This window comes from Python bivittatus, unplaced genomic scaffold, assembly GCF_059951505.1.
Source record: "Python bivittatus isolate LINGU-HERP-01145 unplaced genomic scaffold, Pbiv_v1 ctg000680_np1212, whole genome shotgun sequence".
Taxonomy (NCBI): domain Eukaryota; kingdom Metazoa; phylum Chordata; class Lepidosauria; order Squamata; family Pythonidae; genus Python; species Python bivittatus.
Window position 1 is genome coordinate 8,843,703 of NW_028277095.1, and position 17,905 is coordinate 8,861,607.

The following is a 17,905-nucleotide window of genomic DNA, read 5'->3' on the forward strand; positions in this document are numbered from 1 at the left end:
CAGTCTGCCCCATCTTGCACTGCCCCCACTTGCCTTTGGAGCCAAGGCCTGTGAGAGGGAGGCCGAGGTGTCAGCTGGGTTGTGTCAAACCAACTGGGACTCTTACTCAGCGCTTCCCTTCCAATTCCTGTATTGCAGGACTTTGACATTGACGTTGTGGCTGTGGTGAATGACACCGTTGGGACAATGATGACCTGTGGCTATGACGACCACAACTGTGAAGTTGGGCTTATTGTTGGTAAGAGAAACTATCTGGGATAAGAAGGCCAAGTAAGACCCCCCTCCCCCACGATTCTGGGGGCTTTAAAAGGCATTCCAAGCCTGCAAATTGCAGAGCAGAAACAGTTTTTGGCCTGTTTCTAGTACTGGGCAGGTCATCTGATTGCTCCCTTCCCCCTAGACTTCATCTTTTCAGCTCGCAGGGATCTGCTTTACTAAGGGTGATGATACTTTATTTGCTGCCCATCGTTCTGGCCAAGGGTACAGATGAAATCTGGGCTGCTACTGAAGTCTTTTTGGCCTTTCCCTTGCCTCTTCTACCCATCTTCTTAGGCACTGGGTCAAACGCATGCTACATGGAAGAGATGCGCCACATAGACACTGTGGAGGGCGATGAGGGCCGCATGTGCATCAATATGGAGTGGGGAGCCTTTGGAGATGATGGATCCCTCAGAGATATCAGAACAGAGTTTGACCAAGAAATTGACATGGGCTCACTGAATCCTGGCAAGCAGCTGTAAGTGGAATGTCTCCCCTGTTGGGGCTTCATGTTGCCCTTCCTGCAGAGCAGAGGGGCCTCCAAGCATCTTTTGGGTAATGTCAGTCTCTTGGCTCTTGTGGTAGTTACCCAACAGGTCTCACTTAAGGCTGCCGGGCCTTTGCCCAGAGGCAGGAAGAGGCATCGGTCTTGTTCAGAGTCAATGAGCTTTCAGAGATGTGGGGCTCTACTGAGTCAGCAGCTCCTCTAGTCCTAAGAGGCAAGGAAGATCAGGTCTAATGGGGTTTTTCAGGTCTAAACTGGTCTTTCCGAGGTTTAAGGACTGGTCTCCTTGCAGTGGGAAGGGCATGGAGGATCCATTTCCATTCTCCAGCCATCAGTTTCCATGTGGAAATGTAATTCAAAGGAATATGGGAGATCAGATTCAGATATATAACTGCATCTTCCCAGAACATAACCACTTTAGGATAGCACAGGAACATTTGTATTTTTGAAACATTATTCTCATTGCATTTCCAACAAGATGATGATTTGCTCATTACTTTTCCATACAAATGCAATGGGGTTCACTGAGTCTGAAATAGTGTTTTGTTGAGTAACCCATAATTTGAGATCTATTGATATTTTTGATATTGATATTGCTAATTCTCCCTTATACTGCAGGTTTGAGAAGATGATCAGTGGCTTGTATATGGGTGAGCTGGTCAGGCTCATCCTGGTGAAGATGGCCAAGGAGAAGCTTCTCTTCAACGGGAGGGTCACTACCGACTTGTTGAAGACAGGGCTCTTTGAGACCAAATATGTGTCTGCCATCGAAAAGTGAGTTGTGGGTCAGGGCTGGGACCATCTTGGCCTTTCAAGAATCCATCACAGGGAGGAGCCGGGGGCTGGTTTGCACACAGGTCCCTTGATGACCCAAAGAAGGTGTGAAGGGGCTCCATATAAAATATTACTGAGACATGGCTCAGTTATGCAGAAGGAGCCACCTCTCCATTTAAACAAAGAAATTCTTGTATATATAAAGCTGGTCTGCTCCTCTCGTATTGTGTTGGTCGTCTTCTAGCAGAATTTTAACCCCATTGCAATCTGTATTGAAACCAATAATTTGATTTATTCTGCCTGCTGATTCTACTGCGTGTGTTCAGCATGAGGTAGAAGTTTGGACCTCAGCCCATTTGGAAAGGTGGAATAGAGACCCACAATCAGACAAACGAATAAACTGATAGGAACCATATGGGCTCTTGGAGCACAAGGCAGGTGTGCTGAGGATACACTTGCTGTGGAAAGGATGGGAAAACTAATGACCCTTTTCGTAGAAACCCAGGGTGGGAAGGGACCTTAGAGGTCTTCTAGTCCAGCCCCCTGCCCAGGGCAGGGATCCTCCGACCATCCCGGACAAAGGGCTGTCCAGTCCTCTCATAGCAGCTGAGTGATGCTGAAAATGATGTGAGCGAAGGGAGAGCCCAGGGGCTGGATGGCAGAGTTTGGCCACCCTGGAAGAGGGTTTGGGCACAGACCTCAGCCTGACAGCGAGACTGGAGGTGAGCAAAGTGGCCGGGAGTGGTGTTTTGAGGCTGGCAGGGACTCAGCCTTGCTTGTCCTCCGAATTCGCAGGGAGAAGGACGGCATCCCAAAAGCCCGTGAGATCTTGACGCGGCTGGGCCTGGAGCCTTCCCACGAGGACTGTGTGGCCACCCAGCGCATCTGCGAGATTGTCTCCACCCGCTCGGCAAGCCTCTGCGGGGCTGCTCTGGCCGCTGTGCTCCAGCGCATCAAGGAGAACAGGGGGGTCGACCGCCTGCGCAGCACCGTTGGGGTGGATGGCACCGTCTACAAAAAGCATCCTCAGTAAGTGGGGCTCGGGGACCCAGGGGGAGCGGCTCTGAGTGGGCAAAGGCAGCGGGTTGTAGCTGGCCCGAATCCGTGTTTGCTAGCAGTGCCTGTGAGTCCATCTGAGGTCCAGAGGCATTCTTAGACCCTGGGGAGTTGTTGGCTGGAAGTGGGCATTTTGCTTCGTGGCAAGCCAAATCCCCCCCTCCCTCCCTCCCCCCCTCCCTCCCCCCCCAACAAGGAATTACTGACAGCTATGGGCACCACATGTGAGACCAGCTTTAACGTTTAAAAGGTAGATTAGTTGGCCTGGCTACCCCTTAATTGCCTGCCAAATTTTCCTTTACAAGTTAAGCAAGTTGCAGGTAGTCCTTGGGTTACAATAGCAGTTGGGACCATAATTTCCATCACTAAGCAATGTGGTTGTAAAGTGCGACATCACATGACTGCATTGCTTAACAGTGGCAGTCCTGGTTGCTGTCAAAACCCCAGGGCCATGCGGGTTGTTAAGTGAGGACTTCCCATGACCATGACGTGGGAAGAGGCGGGAGTCCCAGGCAACCAGGCCGGTGGGCGAGAGCTGCGGGTGAGAGGCACAGGTGGGTGGGTGCTGCAGACAGGCACTATGGAGCACGGGTGGGGGTGCGGGTGCTACGGGCGGGTGGGTGAAAAAACAGCGGGAGTGGAAATGGCTTGTGATCTCCTGCCGGCTTCCCTATTGACTTTGCTTGTGGGAAACTGGCAGTGAAGGTCGCAAATGGCAATCATGTGACTGCGGGGATGCTGCGATGGCTGCAACTTCCTGGACTGGTCATAAGCCCCCGTCATTCACTGTCGTAACTTTGAATGGTCGCTGAACAAATGGTCGTAAGCCGAGAACTACCTGTAGAAAATGTAGTTCAGTTGCCAATAGATTCAGCTGGTGAGACATTGATTTTAAAGGTATTAATCCACTGTTATTGGCCCTTGTTATTGTTTGCTATCTGGTTCTCTATTATGATTTACTACCTGGTGTGATCCTGTTGATTGGGGCAACGCTTGTGGCGGAGGAGTGTTGTGTAGACAAGGAAGTTGTCAGTTTGTGGCCCTTATGCAAGTCTCTGGCCTGCATTGGAAAATGTGAGAATTGCCAGTGGGGTGGGGTGGGGTGTCTTTTGCCATCATTGCTCTTCTTGCCGGTGGCATGATACCATGCTCCCTTGGGAAATTCTCTGCCTTGGGGAAGGGCCCAGGTTCTGCTCTGACATGCTTAGGTTGATCTTTGGCTCGGCTACTGAGTTTGGGAACACGATGTGCGCGCAGCATGCCAGGGGCTTTTCTGTAGGGACAGGGCAGGATCGCCCCTGGAAATCTTGTTGGGGTCCCAGGATAGGGCCCAGCTGCTGTCCCATCAACCCTTATGGCCATGTTGGTTCCTGTTATAGGTAGGAGTAACCCATATGCTAACCTGTGGAAATATGCACACAAATTGTGTGGATGTCACATCCATATCTCACAATCTTAGGTAAGCTTAGAGACCGCAGGACTCGCTGTTTTTACTGTTAAAGAGAAGAAGGTTCAAAGGGCCTAAGTCTGCAGTTAAGAGTTAGCAGCAGGAATGGTGACCAGAGAGCAGACGTTTGCAGGGTTGCTCTTGTCTGGATGGGGGTAACTAATGATCCCCCCGTTAGATAGGCCAGGCGCTGTTTTACTTAAGTCCTTGGGCAAACTGGACTCAGAAAAAGAGACAAAAGGTTGGACTGTGCCGGACTGTGTAAGTCCTCCTTTAGCGACTTGCTTTGGGTCTGCAGGCTGGGCTTAGCCTTTCAGGTGTCTGGTCCTGTTCACCTGCTGAGAAGGTGGAATGAAAGGGGCCTCTGAGGGCATTTATTCAAAGAAGCGGCTATCTGCTTTCAAACAAGACTGAAATGGGGCTCTGCATCTCTGAGCACCTGTTGTCTTAACGGCACAGTCCTATCAGAACGATGCACCTGGTAGCAAAGACAGATTTCTGCAGGGGGACTGTCTGCAACAGCCCTATTCTTCATCTTTGCCCTGCACAGTTTTGGCCGCCGCCTTCACAAGGTGGTGCGTCGCCTCCTGCCCGACTGTGAAATCCGCTTCATCCGGTCCGAAGACGGGAGCGGCAAGGGAGCTGCCATGGTGACGGCAGTGGCGTACCGGCTGGCCGCCCAGCACAAGGCCCGCCAGGAGATCCTCAGCCCCCTACGGCTCAGCCAGCAGCAGCTGCTGGAGGTGAAGAGGAAGATGCAGCAAGAGATGAAGTTGGGCCTGGCCCAAGAGACGCACGCCAAGGCCAGTGTGAAGATGTTGCCCACCTATGTGTGTTCCACCCCTGACGGGACAGGTAAGGAGGCCCCAAGGAGCCCCGCTGGGTTGGAGCTGGTGGGAGGTATGGCCAGGAGTGCAAGCTGGTCGTGACTGACGCAAGTTACAGAAAAGATGTAACTTTCCCAATAAGGCGATGATGCACCTGATATTACCTGCACCCCAGGCGCCCGCATAGTAAACTACAAAAAAGGTCACCCAAACCTTAGCCTGGTGCATGCGCACAGCTGCTGGATTGTTGGTGACCCTGTTGAACAAGTTTGAAGGCAGCCCTGGAGTGCCCCTGGGAGGAATAGAAGCTGTTCCCTCTCTCTGAACATGGCTTCCTGGACATCTGCTAGTCTGCTCTTCCGGAGATTTTCTTGTGGATTGTTTCCTTGGAGCAGATTTGTTTGTCCCCTCAAAGGACCACCTGGGGCAGCCCCTCACATTGACCTCTGCTGAAGCCTGCCTCTGGGGTGTTTGCCTCCACGCTTAGCCCTTGGTTGCTCTCTGGCCTTTGCGTTGGAGGGAGGTGGCTTTCTCGCTTGCCCCCTAATGGTTTTGCTCGTGACCCCCCAGCCAGGAACAGACTGCTCAGTGGGAGCCCTCTTGGGAGGGCAGGCAGACGCTCTTTCCTTGAAGTCTCCCCTAGCCTGGTGCCTCCCTTGGGGGTTTTGCAAGGTGCTGCTACCCGTGCATCTGGGGGATATCCCTGTGGAGAAAGAGGTCTGAGGAGTTCATTGGTATCTCCTCCAGCCTTGTGACAGCTTCCAGGGCTTTGCAGAAGGAGGCATAGAAGTTCTCCTGATGTTCAGGGTGTCCAGGTGGAGTAGTGGTGGTTGTAAAGGGAGCTGGATTTTGGTTTCAGAAAAAGGAGACTTCCTGGCCTTGGACCTCGGGGGCACCAACTTCCGTGTGCTTCTGGTGCGCATACGGAATGGGATGCGGCGCAGTGTGGAGATGCACAACAAGATCTACTCAATTTCAGAGGATATCATGCAAGGGACAGGAGAGGAGGTAAGTGGTCCTTGGAAAAGTGGGAGGGGCTTCAGTGGATGGAGAAGCTGTAGCAAGTCCAGAGAGGCCTTCCTTGGAGGTAGAAGGTCGCCTGGCATCTTGGCTTAGAGGCCTCTGGAACAGCTGGCAGGCAGTAGGAGTAGGAGCCTACTGCCGGGGGCAGCCGGGGCGGGTGTCATAAAAGTCAAGATGCCCTCATTTCCTGCAGACATCTCTGCCCATCACATTCTGGTATAATAGAGTTGGTTAATTGTATGTCAGGCATTTTGATGGTTTTAAGAAGAAGTTTTACCCTTGCTGTGGTGGGTTTCTTCTGGGAAATGCAGCCTTCCTCCCCTTGTGAAGAGGTACTAGACAGGGACACATTCCTTTGCAAGCCTTACTCTAGAACAGTGTTTCTCAACCTTGACAACTTTAAGATGTGAGGACTTCAACTCCCAGAACCCCCCACCCATGGGGAATGGCTGGCTGGGGAATTCTGGGAGTTGAAGTTGGAGTTGAAGTCCACACATCTTAAAGTTGCCGAGGTTGAGAAACACTGTTCTTGAACAGTGCCTGAGCCCGCTTTGGCCGTAGGTCTTTTTGTCTCAGAGAGCAACAGCCAGAACCTTTTTCATAGCCATTTGCTTACAGAAGGGTGGAAAGATTTTAGGAAAGGAGGAGCAGATGCCTTTCAGCATTGTGGCTGTGCTAACTCAAGAAGATAGGGACCTTATCTCACGCCACAGGACAAAATCCAGGGGTGCAAATATCACTGGGATGCCTTTTCAATGAGCCTCCATCCTGAAGGAAGGGAAGCCACAGTGACATGAGTCATGTTCTAGAGTGAATCGAGTTCAACTCCTCTGCCCCCCGCCCCAGCCACCTTTACGGTTTAATCCAGGCCGCTTCCAGTGCTCTCTCTGGGTCACTGTGGGGTCTTTCTGTACGGCTGGCCCCAGAAGCGCTCACTGTGCTTCCCTGAAGCTGGCAGAGTGCTGGGAAGCAATGGCCCGGAGGCTCTATCAGCATGGCAGGCGATCCGGGCACCTTCCCTCGTGGGGTCTCTTCTAGGTATGGTGGACTTCGGCTCCTGTCAACCCAGCTGCATGGGCAGTGGTGCCTGGGAACAACAGGATCTGTAGCCTTCAATGTCTGGGGCACGCTGGGTTGGAGGAAGCTGGAGTTGGAGATACATTCTGCAGTTTCAGATGTCAAAATGTTGGGTGTTGGGTTCCTTCAGAAGGCCCTTCCGTCCCTTCCGCTCAGGCGTTCTGGAGCACGGTCTCAGCCGCAGCTCGGCTTTAATTAAGGTTAGCAGCTCCATCCCTTGTTTCTCCTCACAGCTCTTTGATCACATCGTCCACTGCATTTCGGACTTCTTGGAATACATGGGGATGAAGGGGGCTTCGCTTCCTCTAGGATTTACCTTCTCCTTCCCTTGTCAGCAAAAGAGCCTTGATGAGGTAAGCCTTTTCCCCGCTGCTTCCAAATTGGGTTGCTGGGCTTATAGGCTGCTCCGACGGCGAACAACACCGAGCAGTGTGCAGCCCAAGGTACCTAAGTTGGGTTAAATAAATGCAATTTCATGCAATAAAAGCGAAATGTATCGATAACATTATAGTAGGTAAATAAAGCACGGGAATGTCAGTCAGTGAATTGATTAACTTCCACTGCCCGAGGGAATAAGAACACAATGTTCCAGCCCCAAGGCCTGCTGGAATAACTCTTTTTTCATAGCTTTCCTAAAAACCAGCAGAGAAGGAGCCATATGGGGGGCTGCTGTTTGGTTTATTTTTCAGCACAGTGTCTGAACCTGCCAAGACGGCTTGGCCCACTAGCCACTGATTTTGCTGAACATGGTAGGAAGGGGCCAGTGCAGGGCTTTACCCTCCACCCACAAATGTTCAGTTAGCAGTTTGGAAGCCACATTCTCTGTTTTCTGGTAGTACTGGTTGAAAATATCTAGAAACAAATAACTTTGCTTTATTTGTTTATTAAATTTGTTGGTGTTTAGAGCATTTGTATTTTTAAAAGTAAGCTGGATAGATTGGAGCTGGTCACTTAAACTGAGCCCATGTGGGTGAAGAGTTTTACTGGGTGATTCCGAGATGGTTGCTGGTTCCTGGGTCCCCAGTTCCCTGCCTCTCATCCTTATTTTTCTTTTCTGTCTTTCTCAGGGCATTCTCCTGCAGTGGACCAAGGGCTTCAGTGCTTCTGGTTGTGAAGGAGAGGACGTTGTGGGCCTGCTGAAGGAAGCCATCCATAGAAGAGAGGTATATCGCTGAGATAAGTGTTGCTAATTAAAAAATTGATCCATCTGGAGAGAAACGCTTGGCTTGATACAAAACCAAAAGAGCACGATTGGACTTTTCTTAATTTGGATTGAGGTTGACTGATTTTGATTTCTAATTTCTTTTTACCTTGGGGTAGTTTCCTGTTCCCTCATAGCAAACATTGGAAGCCAAGTCTGTCAGGCACTGCAGTCCTTAACCCCAATAAAAAGAAACTCTCTCCAGAGACTCAGCAGGTCCGAAAGAAAATCAGTTTATTGATGATTAACACACAGTCCTTAGCAAGGAATTGCTGAAACTGAAAAGCCCATGGAAAGCAATGCTTTCTTAACCTTTCTAATTGCCCCCCTTTTCCCCCCATTCTGGCGCCCTTCTCTGCTCTCCTGCCGGTACGACCTTGGCATTCCCGAAGACTAGAATAGGCGAAGCCATCTGCACCAGCCGTTATGCACCTAACTGGCGTTACTCTCTCCCCGGTACACCTGTGGCAGAACTGAGCAAGCTGGCAATTACAATTAATCAACACAGTTAATTGCGAGGTTCTGACATTCTGCTCCTCCAGGAAGAAGGGATTCGCAACACAGAAAATTATATCTGTAAAAAGAAACAGAAGGAAAGATACGTTGTCATCTACTGATACATAATAACATGTAGGAAACAGTTATTTACTTTATCTGGATACCTTTTAAAAAATTCCATCACAAGTTCAGGTGCTTTTAAATGTCTTTCATCCACCCACTCATAATATGATTTAGGGAAATGTTTCCATTGCACCAGGAATTTTACTTTCCCTTTCTTCTCCGGGAGTCTGAGGTCTCTTGGACTTCAAAGTGCTGCTCTCCCTCAACCACAATTGGTGTCGTGCTGAGGGACAGGGGTGCCACCTAGTGGATTCCTTAAAAGGTTTTGAAAGATTACCATGAAACCCGGGGAGGATTTTCCTGTAAGTTTTAGGCAAAGTCAGTCTGAATGAAACAGGTCCAATCACTTTCTCTGTAGGGAAAGGTCCAATAAACGTACAACTGTGGTAGAACGGAGCAAGCTGGCAATTACAGTTAATCAGCGCAGTTAATTGTGAGGTTCTGACAAAGTCTCTTTTTCTTTTTTCTTCTTAGGAGTTTGAACTGGATGTGGTAGCCTTGGTGAACGATACGGTGGGCACCATGATGACTTGTGGGTATGAAGACCCTCTTTGTGAAGTGGGGCTCATTGTTGGTAAGATCCAAACCTTGGTGGTTAAAGCAGCGTTTTAATTGGTTTGGGGAATTCTGCCGTTAAAAAAAGGTCTCTTCCATACCCTCTTTGTGAATGAAGCCAAGCAGCCGCAGATACATTTTGTCCTTATATTTGGGCGAAGGGGCTGTAGGGTGAGAAGCTGAGGGGAGTGCCAAGGCCCTCTGTGCTACTGGAGGTGGTGCTCAGCCCCACTCTGGCTCCCGAGTTCAGACGTTTGTAGGCTTCACAGTCATCTCGTTTAGCAACTTACTGATAATCACATTAGTAAACAAAACAATAAAACAAAATCCAACTCTGAACTTTGTGGTACATTTGCCTGATGAAAGGCTAGGCTGAAGATGCTGTGACAGGGGTCTTCAATTCAAAACACCCTAATTGTTTCCTTCCTCCCAGGACCTATAGGCTTTCTTAAACCATGTTGTTGGGATATCTCGTGTGAGTGGAATAGTAAGCTTCACGCAACAAAGGAAAACCATGGCAGTCTAAAGAAACACAAATAAGTTAATGTTTTAAAACGGAATTATATTTTATAAAGTAGAAAATATAATAAGTAGTATTGGAAGAGTCCAGTACTACTTAGTGGCTATATGTAGAGGAGTACACAGATGGCCTTGGAGAGAACATGCGGCACTCATTAGTAAAACATGAGCTTAGCCTGGGAAAACAGTGAAGGGTGAAAAAGAAACTCAGGACTGCCCCACCTTGACTTTTTGGCGTAAGAGGGAGGGAAGGGGAAATGTGATCAGGCTTTCAAGATTTTGCTATTAGACCCTATATCAATAAACTAGAGTTCTTGCATTTCTTCTGGGGTCTGTTTCCCCATCTGGCCTACCGTGGCACCATTGCATCTGAGGGCAAAGTGGCTTGGCTTCTTGCCGCTGTGCCCCCGTGGTTTTCATCTGTAGGAAAAGAGGTTTTTGGTGGTGGTGGTGGTGGTGGCAGTAATGGGGTGTTACATCCACCTCCCTCTCATGTTTACATGCTTGGCCTCATGGTCCATGTCATTTTTTCTGTCTTCTGCCTCTTCAAAAAGCAGAGGGTGTTTTTCGGGCCTCTAAGATCCTCTCCCTGTGGCATTTCCAGGAACTGGCACCAATGCCTGCTACATGGAGGAGCTGAAAAATGTGGAGCTGGTGGCTGGGGACAAGGGCAGGATGTGTGTCAATATGGAGTGGGGTGCCTTTGGTGACAACGGCTGCTTGAATGAGTTCTGGACGGAGTTTGATGCCATTGTGGACGAGAACTCCCTCAACCCCGGGAAGCAACGGTGGGTGAACTTGGGGGAGATTTTCATGTGCCTTCCTTTTCCTCCAGGGTTAGCGGGCACAAAGGAGTGGGTGCCTATGAACGATGGGATCCACAGCCCCTGATCTACCTGGACATGTCCTTGCTGGATCCCCACAACACACCTAGATCATGCTGAAGTGGGATTAGATTGCTTGGTTCCACATTTGGGGGATCCAGCCATCATCGAAGCATGTTGTGCAAACTGGGTTTTATGCTAGGCTATAATGTGGTTTATTTATTTGGGCATCATGTATTGCTGAGCAGTAATAGGGTTTCATTTACACAAGTTTAACATGCATGAACCCACTCTCTGGGTTAGTTTCCTCTAGCGGTCCTTGCTCACAACCTTATCCTCCCTCTCAACATTTCAGATACGAGAAAATGATCAGCGGAATGTACCTGGGCGAAATTGTCCGCAATATTCTGATTGATTTCACCAAGCGAGGGCTGCTCTTCCGTGGGAGAATCTCTGAACGGCTGAAGACGAAGGGGATCTTTAAGACTAAGTTCCTGTCTCAGATTGAGAGGTGAGATCAGGTCAGATCTGAACAGGAGAAGGGGGAGGACAGAAGAGACCCCCCATCTCTGGGGCAGGAGTCAAACTGACCACAAGCAGGAGAAGAGGGAGGTGGAAATGGCTGGCATCTTCCCTTCTTGGACCTTGCTTGAACTCTCCTGGAGCGCCAAGACTAGCTTACTCTTGTTTATTATGGGATGGGGCGGGCAAAAGGGCTGTTCAGCTTCTTCCTTAGGAGTGACTGCTGCCTCCTAGTGGCCAGGTTTAGTTCCCCTTTTGCAGCCTTTCCCAACCACCAGCTACTCTCCAGGAATACAAATCCCATAACATCTGATCTGGCCAGCTTGGAGCAGGTTGGTGCATGACAGCAGCTGTATTCTGGTCCTAGGCTGGAGTTGTAGCAGAGCCCTAGCCAAGTGTAGTTTTTTTTCCCTTCTCTGTATGTTGTGTGCTATTTGAGTCATGCAACGGACACATATAATTCTTCTTGCTGTTTTCTTCTTCCAACATGAGAAGGAAAAAGGTAGTGTGATTTTCTCTCTCTCTAACTTTATATTCTTTGTGCAAAGCAAGCATGCAAAAAGTTAACTGCACGTACATAAGCTCTCACTCACACACGCACGTACACACACAGATGACGACGATGGTCTCTGTTGCATTATGTCCGATACTCCGCGATCGTATGGACCAGCTCTCTCCTCATTTTCCGATCTTGTACGGCTTCTTTCAGTTGTTTTATGCTCTGGTCAGTGTCGGCTTTGATGGTGTCCGGCCACCATGTTTTTTGGTGGCCTCGTTTCCTTTTACCGCTGACCATTCCAAGCACAACTGCCTTTTCCAGCGAGTTTGATCGCGTGACATGGCTGAAATAAATAAGGCGGAATGTTGCGATTTTGCCTTCCAGCAAAGACATGTCTGGTTTCACACGCACCAGAACTTGCTTGTTTGTCACCAGTGCCGTCCAAGGAATGCGCAGGAGCCTTCTCCAACCCCACAGCTCGAACGGGTCGATTTTCCTGCTGTCTAGTTTTTTCACGGTCCAACTTCTGCAACCGTAGGCAGCCGTGGGAAACACGATCTGCATTTAGTTGCCAGGCCGATGTCCCTGCTTCTCCATATTCGATTCATGCTCATCGTTCCTGTGCGACCTAGTGCGATTCAACACTATTTCTGGACTGCATTCACTGCTTTGAACAATCTCCAATCCTAGGAATTGGCAATAAAATATTCACTTTCAATCTCTTCACCGTCAGTTTCTATTTTGACATTTCCACTCCTCACAGTGGTCATGAGCTTGGTCTTTCTGATGTTCAGGAAGAGGCCAAATTTCATGCTTTCTTCTTTCATCCTTTTGATCAGAAATTTCAGGCTTTCTTTGGTTTCTGAGAGGAGAGTTGTGCCATCAGCATATCAAAGATTGTTGATGTTCCTTCCTCCAATCTTTACTCCGATAGTTGATTCTTCAAGTTCAGCTTCCTCGTGATCGCTTCGGCATACAGGTTGAATAAGAAAGATGAAAGAATGCAACCTTGCTGCACTCCTTTCTCTATCTTGAACCAATCAGTGTCTCCATATGGTGTTTGCACAGTGGTTTCCTGATTTGCGTAGAGTGACCCCACCAACTTGGCCAGATGTGTTGGCATCCCCAGATCTTCTATGGCTCTCCACAGCTTGTCATGATTAACACAATTGAAAGCTTTCTTGTAATCAGTAAATGTTCTTTTGATATTCTTGAGATTTTTCCATGATCCACGCACACACTACAGGAGCATTAATCAGATTAGTTTCTGTGGAAAGAAGTAATTAATCATGCAAAAGCTCAGAGGAGGATCTCTTTGAAGAAAGGGGCAGGTGAATTAGCAATAACGTATTCTTGGCTGTTGATTTTCAGAACTTTCAGATTCATCAGAAATGAACTGGAAACTGTGAAGTAACTCAGATTCCTCCTGGCTTAGTCCCCCCCCCCCTTGAAATTTCCACTGAACTCCATTTTGGACAGAACCTCAGAACTTGTTTGTGTCCCAGCCCTAACTGAAGCCGGGACAAGAGAGGGTCCTCCTGAACCCAGCAGGTGTTTTGTGTCCTTGGGCCACACCCTCCCAGAACGATGGGAGGGCCCTGATGCCAGCCCTAGCAGGAAAACCAACTCCATCAGAATGCTAAAACTACCTTGACTGAGATGGGCTCTAACAACAGACTCTTGCAAGTCTGATTGTGTGGGACCTTCTCCCCCTTCTTCTACTCCAGTGAATTAGGGAGGTGTTTGTCTGAGCCTCTTCCAAATGTTATCTCATTGTTCTGGACTTAAAGAAGGTTTCAGCCCCTTTTACCTTGATAATGATTCCTGCATATCTCCATCAAGGTCATCTTCCTTACTTTCTACATCAGGCCAGGTCCGTTCTGCTGGAATGGACAAGACCTGCCCTCCTCCTCCCCACATGGTTCCTAAGCCTGTGTGCCCCTTTTTGTGCCCCCAGTGATTGCCTGGCACTGCTGCAGGTCCGTTCCATTCTCCAGCACCTCGGCCTGGAGAGCACGTGCGATGACAGCATCATTGTGAAGGAGGTGTGCACCGTGATTGCTCGACGCGCCGCTCAGCTGTGTGGGGCAGGAGTGGCAGCAGTGGTGGACAAGATCCGGGAGAACCGGGGATTGGACATCCTTAAGGTCACTGTCGGTGTGGATGGGACCCTCTACAAACTCCATCCTCAGTAGGTTCCTCTGCTTGGGCTCCTTTCTCTTGGGGTGGGAGGGGGGGTTTGATGGCCTAAAGCAGTATTTCTCAACCTTGGAATCTTTAAGATGTGTGGACCAACTCCCAGAATTCCCCAGCCTTGCTGGGGAATGGTGGCTTGGGAATTCTGGGAGTTGAAGTCCACACTTCTTAAAGTTGCCAATGTTGAGAAACACTGGCCTAAAACAACTCCTGAGATTGGAGGTAGAATAGATCCCTGTGGCTTCCTGCTGCCCAAAGGCCCCAGAGCTTTCTCCCATTTGCATGGAGGCAGCCTTTACATTTTTGCAAGCAACTTCCTGCACAGCGTAGCCTGACATTATGCCACAGGCACCATCCTGTAGCATGATTGCACAAGGTTTACCATGACAGGAGCTGCAATTATTTGATCCCCGTTTCCTCAGATATTTGGGAATAAATCTGCAAGGCAGATCCAGAAATATTTGGATAAACAGTTAAACTGAGGATCATTGGCATTTTTGTTGCACCGTCAAGGAAGAAAAATGAAGGCAAAAATGTCAGACAAAGCTCTATACCCAAAGGCAGGGAGAACAGGATGAGGAAGGAAAGAAGAAAGCCAGCTGACAGTCTCATGTTCCTTTTTGCTCTCTCTGCAGCTTCTCTGCGGTGATGCACGAAACAGTGAAACAGCTTTCGCCCAAGTGCGAGGTGACCTTCCTCCAGTCCGAGGACGGCAGCGGGAAGGGGGCAGCACTTATCACTGCGGTTGCATGCCGGATGCGGGAGGCTGGCCAGCACTGAGAGTGGGGTCCCCGAACACCGCAGGCGTGGCTCCCCATTGCTGCTTCTCCCCCAAATCTCCAGACCACTCCAGGCTGAATCCTTGTGTCTTCCGAAATTGCCTCTGCTGGAGCCCGTGCGGGCCTGGGTCTTTGCACATAGATGTGAAGCTTACCTGTGGGGTACGAGTATCTCCTTCCAGATGATCTCTGGTAGCTGTCAGGTGTCATTCCATATGAAGGCGCTCCATTGTCACTTTACAGCTGCAGCTTCTGGTCCTGGGCTAGGTCCAGACCATAGCATAGCACAAATACACCTATTTCCATTAAATGCAGTGAGTGTATTCATTTTGTGACTTAAACATTTGCAGTAAGAATAGCAAGTATCCGTATGAAGAAAGTGGGGATGTTCTGCAAGAGCTGTGATAATGATTCTTGAGTTGAGTTTACGGGACTTGGGTGAGCAAGTGCCTGGATATCACTGGACCCCGAGAGATTGCCAACTGATCCTTCCCTCTGAGATACTGCGTTGCCATCCAGAGCTTGTGCTCCAGAGCTACCATAGCCTAGCTGCTGCTTTCTGCTGTAAACAGACCACCCGTCAGTCCAAAGGGGTCCTTGGACCCTTAAGCTGGCAAAGGGCTGTCGTGGTTACGTCCTGGAGGGAGATGCTCCCTGGGAATCTCTCGTTCGTTAAGCCCCGTCTTTGCTTTCCCTCACTTGTGAACCAGTATCTTAATTCTGTATCTGGAGAGAAGAAAGGCCAGCAGCTTTTGTCTGTAAAAAATTACTAATATGTGTAGCTGAAGGAGGGGAGGGGGTGCCAGGAAATAACCCTGCTGCAAGATGAAAGTGGGGCTCAGGGAGGAATCTCTGGGAAAGGTGGCTGTTCCAGGGTTGTTCCACGAAGCCTGAAAATGGGAATGCCAAGCTGTGATCCTGTCTTCCCGGCTACTTCTGGCCCTTGCAGGTGTGCTCTGGGGGCAACTGGGGCAATGAGGGGCATAGCTAACAACAAGCCCCCCCCCCCCCCAGTTAGCTGCAGAGGGGCAGGAGAGATCCTGGATATGCTCCCCGGAATTCTGCTTCCTTGGCAAATTCAGTCAGTTTGCAGCCTCTCTCTCACTCTGCTGCTTTCTTCAGTTTCCACCTTTGTCAGGTTTAAGACTACAACCTCCCCCCCCCCCCGGGTCCATCCATGGTGGAGAGGGGAGCCTGTTCCCTGATTGTTTCTTGTGGAAGCTCAAATGAATGTTGAAGTTTTGATGGCAGAGGTGGCAACGGTTAAGAAACCGCCGCTCTGGACACAAAGCCGCTGGGCTCGGCTTTGGGGGCACCTGCAGGGAGGCGTCCGAAGAGTCAAGCGGGCAGCCGTGGACGCAGAGTTGCAGCTGTCCTCCTGCCTCTCTCAACCCTCCTGCGGATGGCAAGGGCAGCTTCTACTTCTGAGCCCAACCATTTGGATGCGGGCGTGAAGAGGGAACAGTTATTTGGCTGATGGGAAATAGCTGCTGAGGAGCACAAGGAGGATTCTTTAACAGCCAACCAACCTAAGACCTTTTTTTTAAGAAGGGAGTATCTATTTAACACGAGTCAAACTTTGCCTCTGATAGATCCAGTAAATTTTGTTGGTCATTTTGAAGAGAGATATTTCTTCTATTTTTTTATCTCTGTGTGTATGTATTTATATTTATGTGGCTTGGAATAACTGAAGTATTCAAGGAGGTCTCCAGAAGTAAGGTGTGGATTCCATTCAAAAGCACACTGCTTTTCCTCTCCTTTTGAGCATTTAAAATAATTGCCTATTTTAGAAAAGCTTCAATCTTGCAACAAAGAGGAACGGCTGCAAATGGTGTGTACAGAAATAGCCAAATGGAAATCTGCTGCTGGACAAATGTCAAGCTTATCTATTTTTATACAAGGGGGAACAAAAGGAATAATCCAATGCCAACCCTTTTTGTGTAGATTTTACTGCAAATAAGAATAACTGTCTGCTGAATTGATTGAAAACTAATAGTATTTGATCATCTGTAAAACAGAGAAAGTAATTACATGTATTTTTCCTGGAAGTTACATTTATGAGATTGTCAAGAATGTAGAAATTACTTGTATTTCATTAGCTGTGTGCTTGGTTTAGTGGACAGCACCTTTTGCTTTATAGAGATTGCTATAGAGGGGAGAATTAGAAATAAAACATCTTTTGTTGGATCATTTGGATTTGGGTTTGTTGCCACCAGAGGGAAGGTCTTGGCAGCCTTGGGAACGCAGCGGCAGCGGGCACCTGACCGGAGTTGAGCCCTCTGCAGAGCCCTGAGCTGGGACATAATAGACGTCATCAATCTTATTCTCACAATGTTATATTATTGTTACTGTGTTATTTAGAAGGCCACCTGAGACTCCCAAACAATCATCTTTCTTATTCTTGCTATTTTACATCATTATGGTTGGTCGCACAGTCAGCCATGTGTTTAGACTAGATTTGGCATTTTTATCCACCTATCAAGTCCTTTCCAAGGACCAAGGCAGTTGCTATTTGATGGTATTAAAGGTATCGTCGCAGGATGGAAGCTGTTCCAAGTAAAGCTGCCTTTTGCAATTGACTGATGGTGATTTTGTCAATGCCGATGGTGTTCAAGTGGGGCTCCAGATTTTTTGGGATGGCACCCAAAGCGCCTATTACTATTGGGACTACCTTTGCTTTCCTTTTCCCCAGCCGTTCTACTTCTACTTGCAGGTCTTCATATTTTGGGATTTTCTCTAGTTCTTTCTCTTTTCTTCTGCTGTCTCCAGGTATTGCAATGTCCACTATCCAGACTTTTTTGCCTTTCTTATCAACAACTGTTAAGTCTGGGGTGTTTTGTGGCAGGTGCTTGTCTGCTTGAATTCAAAAATCCCAGAGCACTTTAGCTTCTTCATTTTCTATGACTTTGTCTGTTTTGGGGTCCCATCAGTTCTTGCTTGCAGGCAAATGGTATTTCTTGCAGATATTCCAATGCACCAGAGCTGGTACTTTGTCATGCCATTTTTTGTAGCCAGTCTGTGCGATCTTCTTGCAGCAGCTGACTAGATGGTCCACTGTTTCTTCAGCTTCTTTGCAGAGGTGGCATTTGCTGTCTGTTGCTGCCTTCTCAATTCTGGCTTTATATGCATTTGTTCTTAAGGCTTGGTCTTATGCAGCCAGAATTAGTCCCTCTGTCTCTTTCTTCAACTTTCCTCTCTTGGACATTGCCAGGTCTTGTTGTT

The 17,905-nt window shown here is 48.7% G+C and overlaps 1 protein-coding gene across 3 annotated transcripts in view; it reads left to right on the top strand.

The window, feature by feature from the left end:
* LOC103049442 (hexokinase-2) overlaps positions 1 to 16,870 on the top strand; it is a 47,298-nt gene extending 30,428 nt beyond the window's left edge. For all 3 annotated transcript variants that reach the window (XM_088152126.1, XM_088152124.1, XM_088152125.1), the window contains 13 exons: positions 139 to 238; positions 553 to 736; positions 1,382 to 1,537; positions 2,333 to 2,566; positions 4,591 to 4,895; positions 5,727 to 5,875; positions 7,201 to 7,320; positions 8,035 to 8,130; positions 9,264 to 9,363; positions 10,468 to 10,651; positions 11,043 to 11,198; positions 13,666 to 13,899; positions 14,540 to 16,870. In XM_088152126.1, coding sequence (XP_088008252.1) covers positions 139 to 238; positions 553 to 736; positions 1,382 to 1,537; positions 2,333 to 2,566; positions 4,591 to 4,895; positions 5,727 to 5,875; positions 7,201 to 7,320; positions 8,035 to 8,130; positions 9,264 to 9,363; positions 10,468 to 10,651; positions 11,043 to 11,198; positions 13,666 to 13,899; positions 14,540 to 14,684 — 2,163 coding nt within the window. In that variant the 3' untranslated portion in view covers positions 14,685 to 16,870. The remainder of the gene's footprint in view (positions 1 to 138; positions 239 to 552; positions 737 to 1,381; positions 1,538 to 2,332; positions 2,567 to 4,590; positions 4,896 to 5,726; positions 5,876 to 7,200; positions 7,321 to 8,034; positions 8,131 to 9,263; positions 9,364 to 10,467; positions 10,652 to 11,042; positions 11,199 to 13,665; positions 13,900 to 14,539) is intronic.
* The last annotated feature ends 1,035 nt before the right edge of the window (positions 16,871 to 17,905 follow it).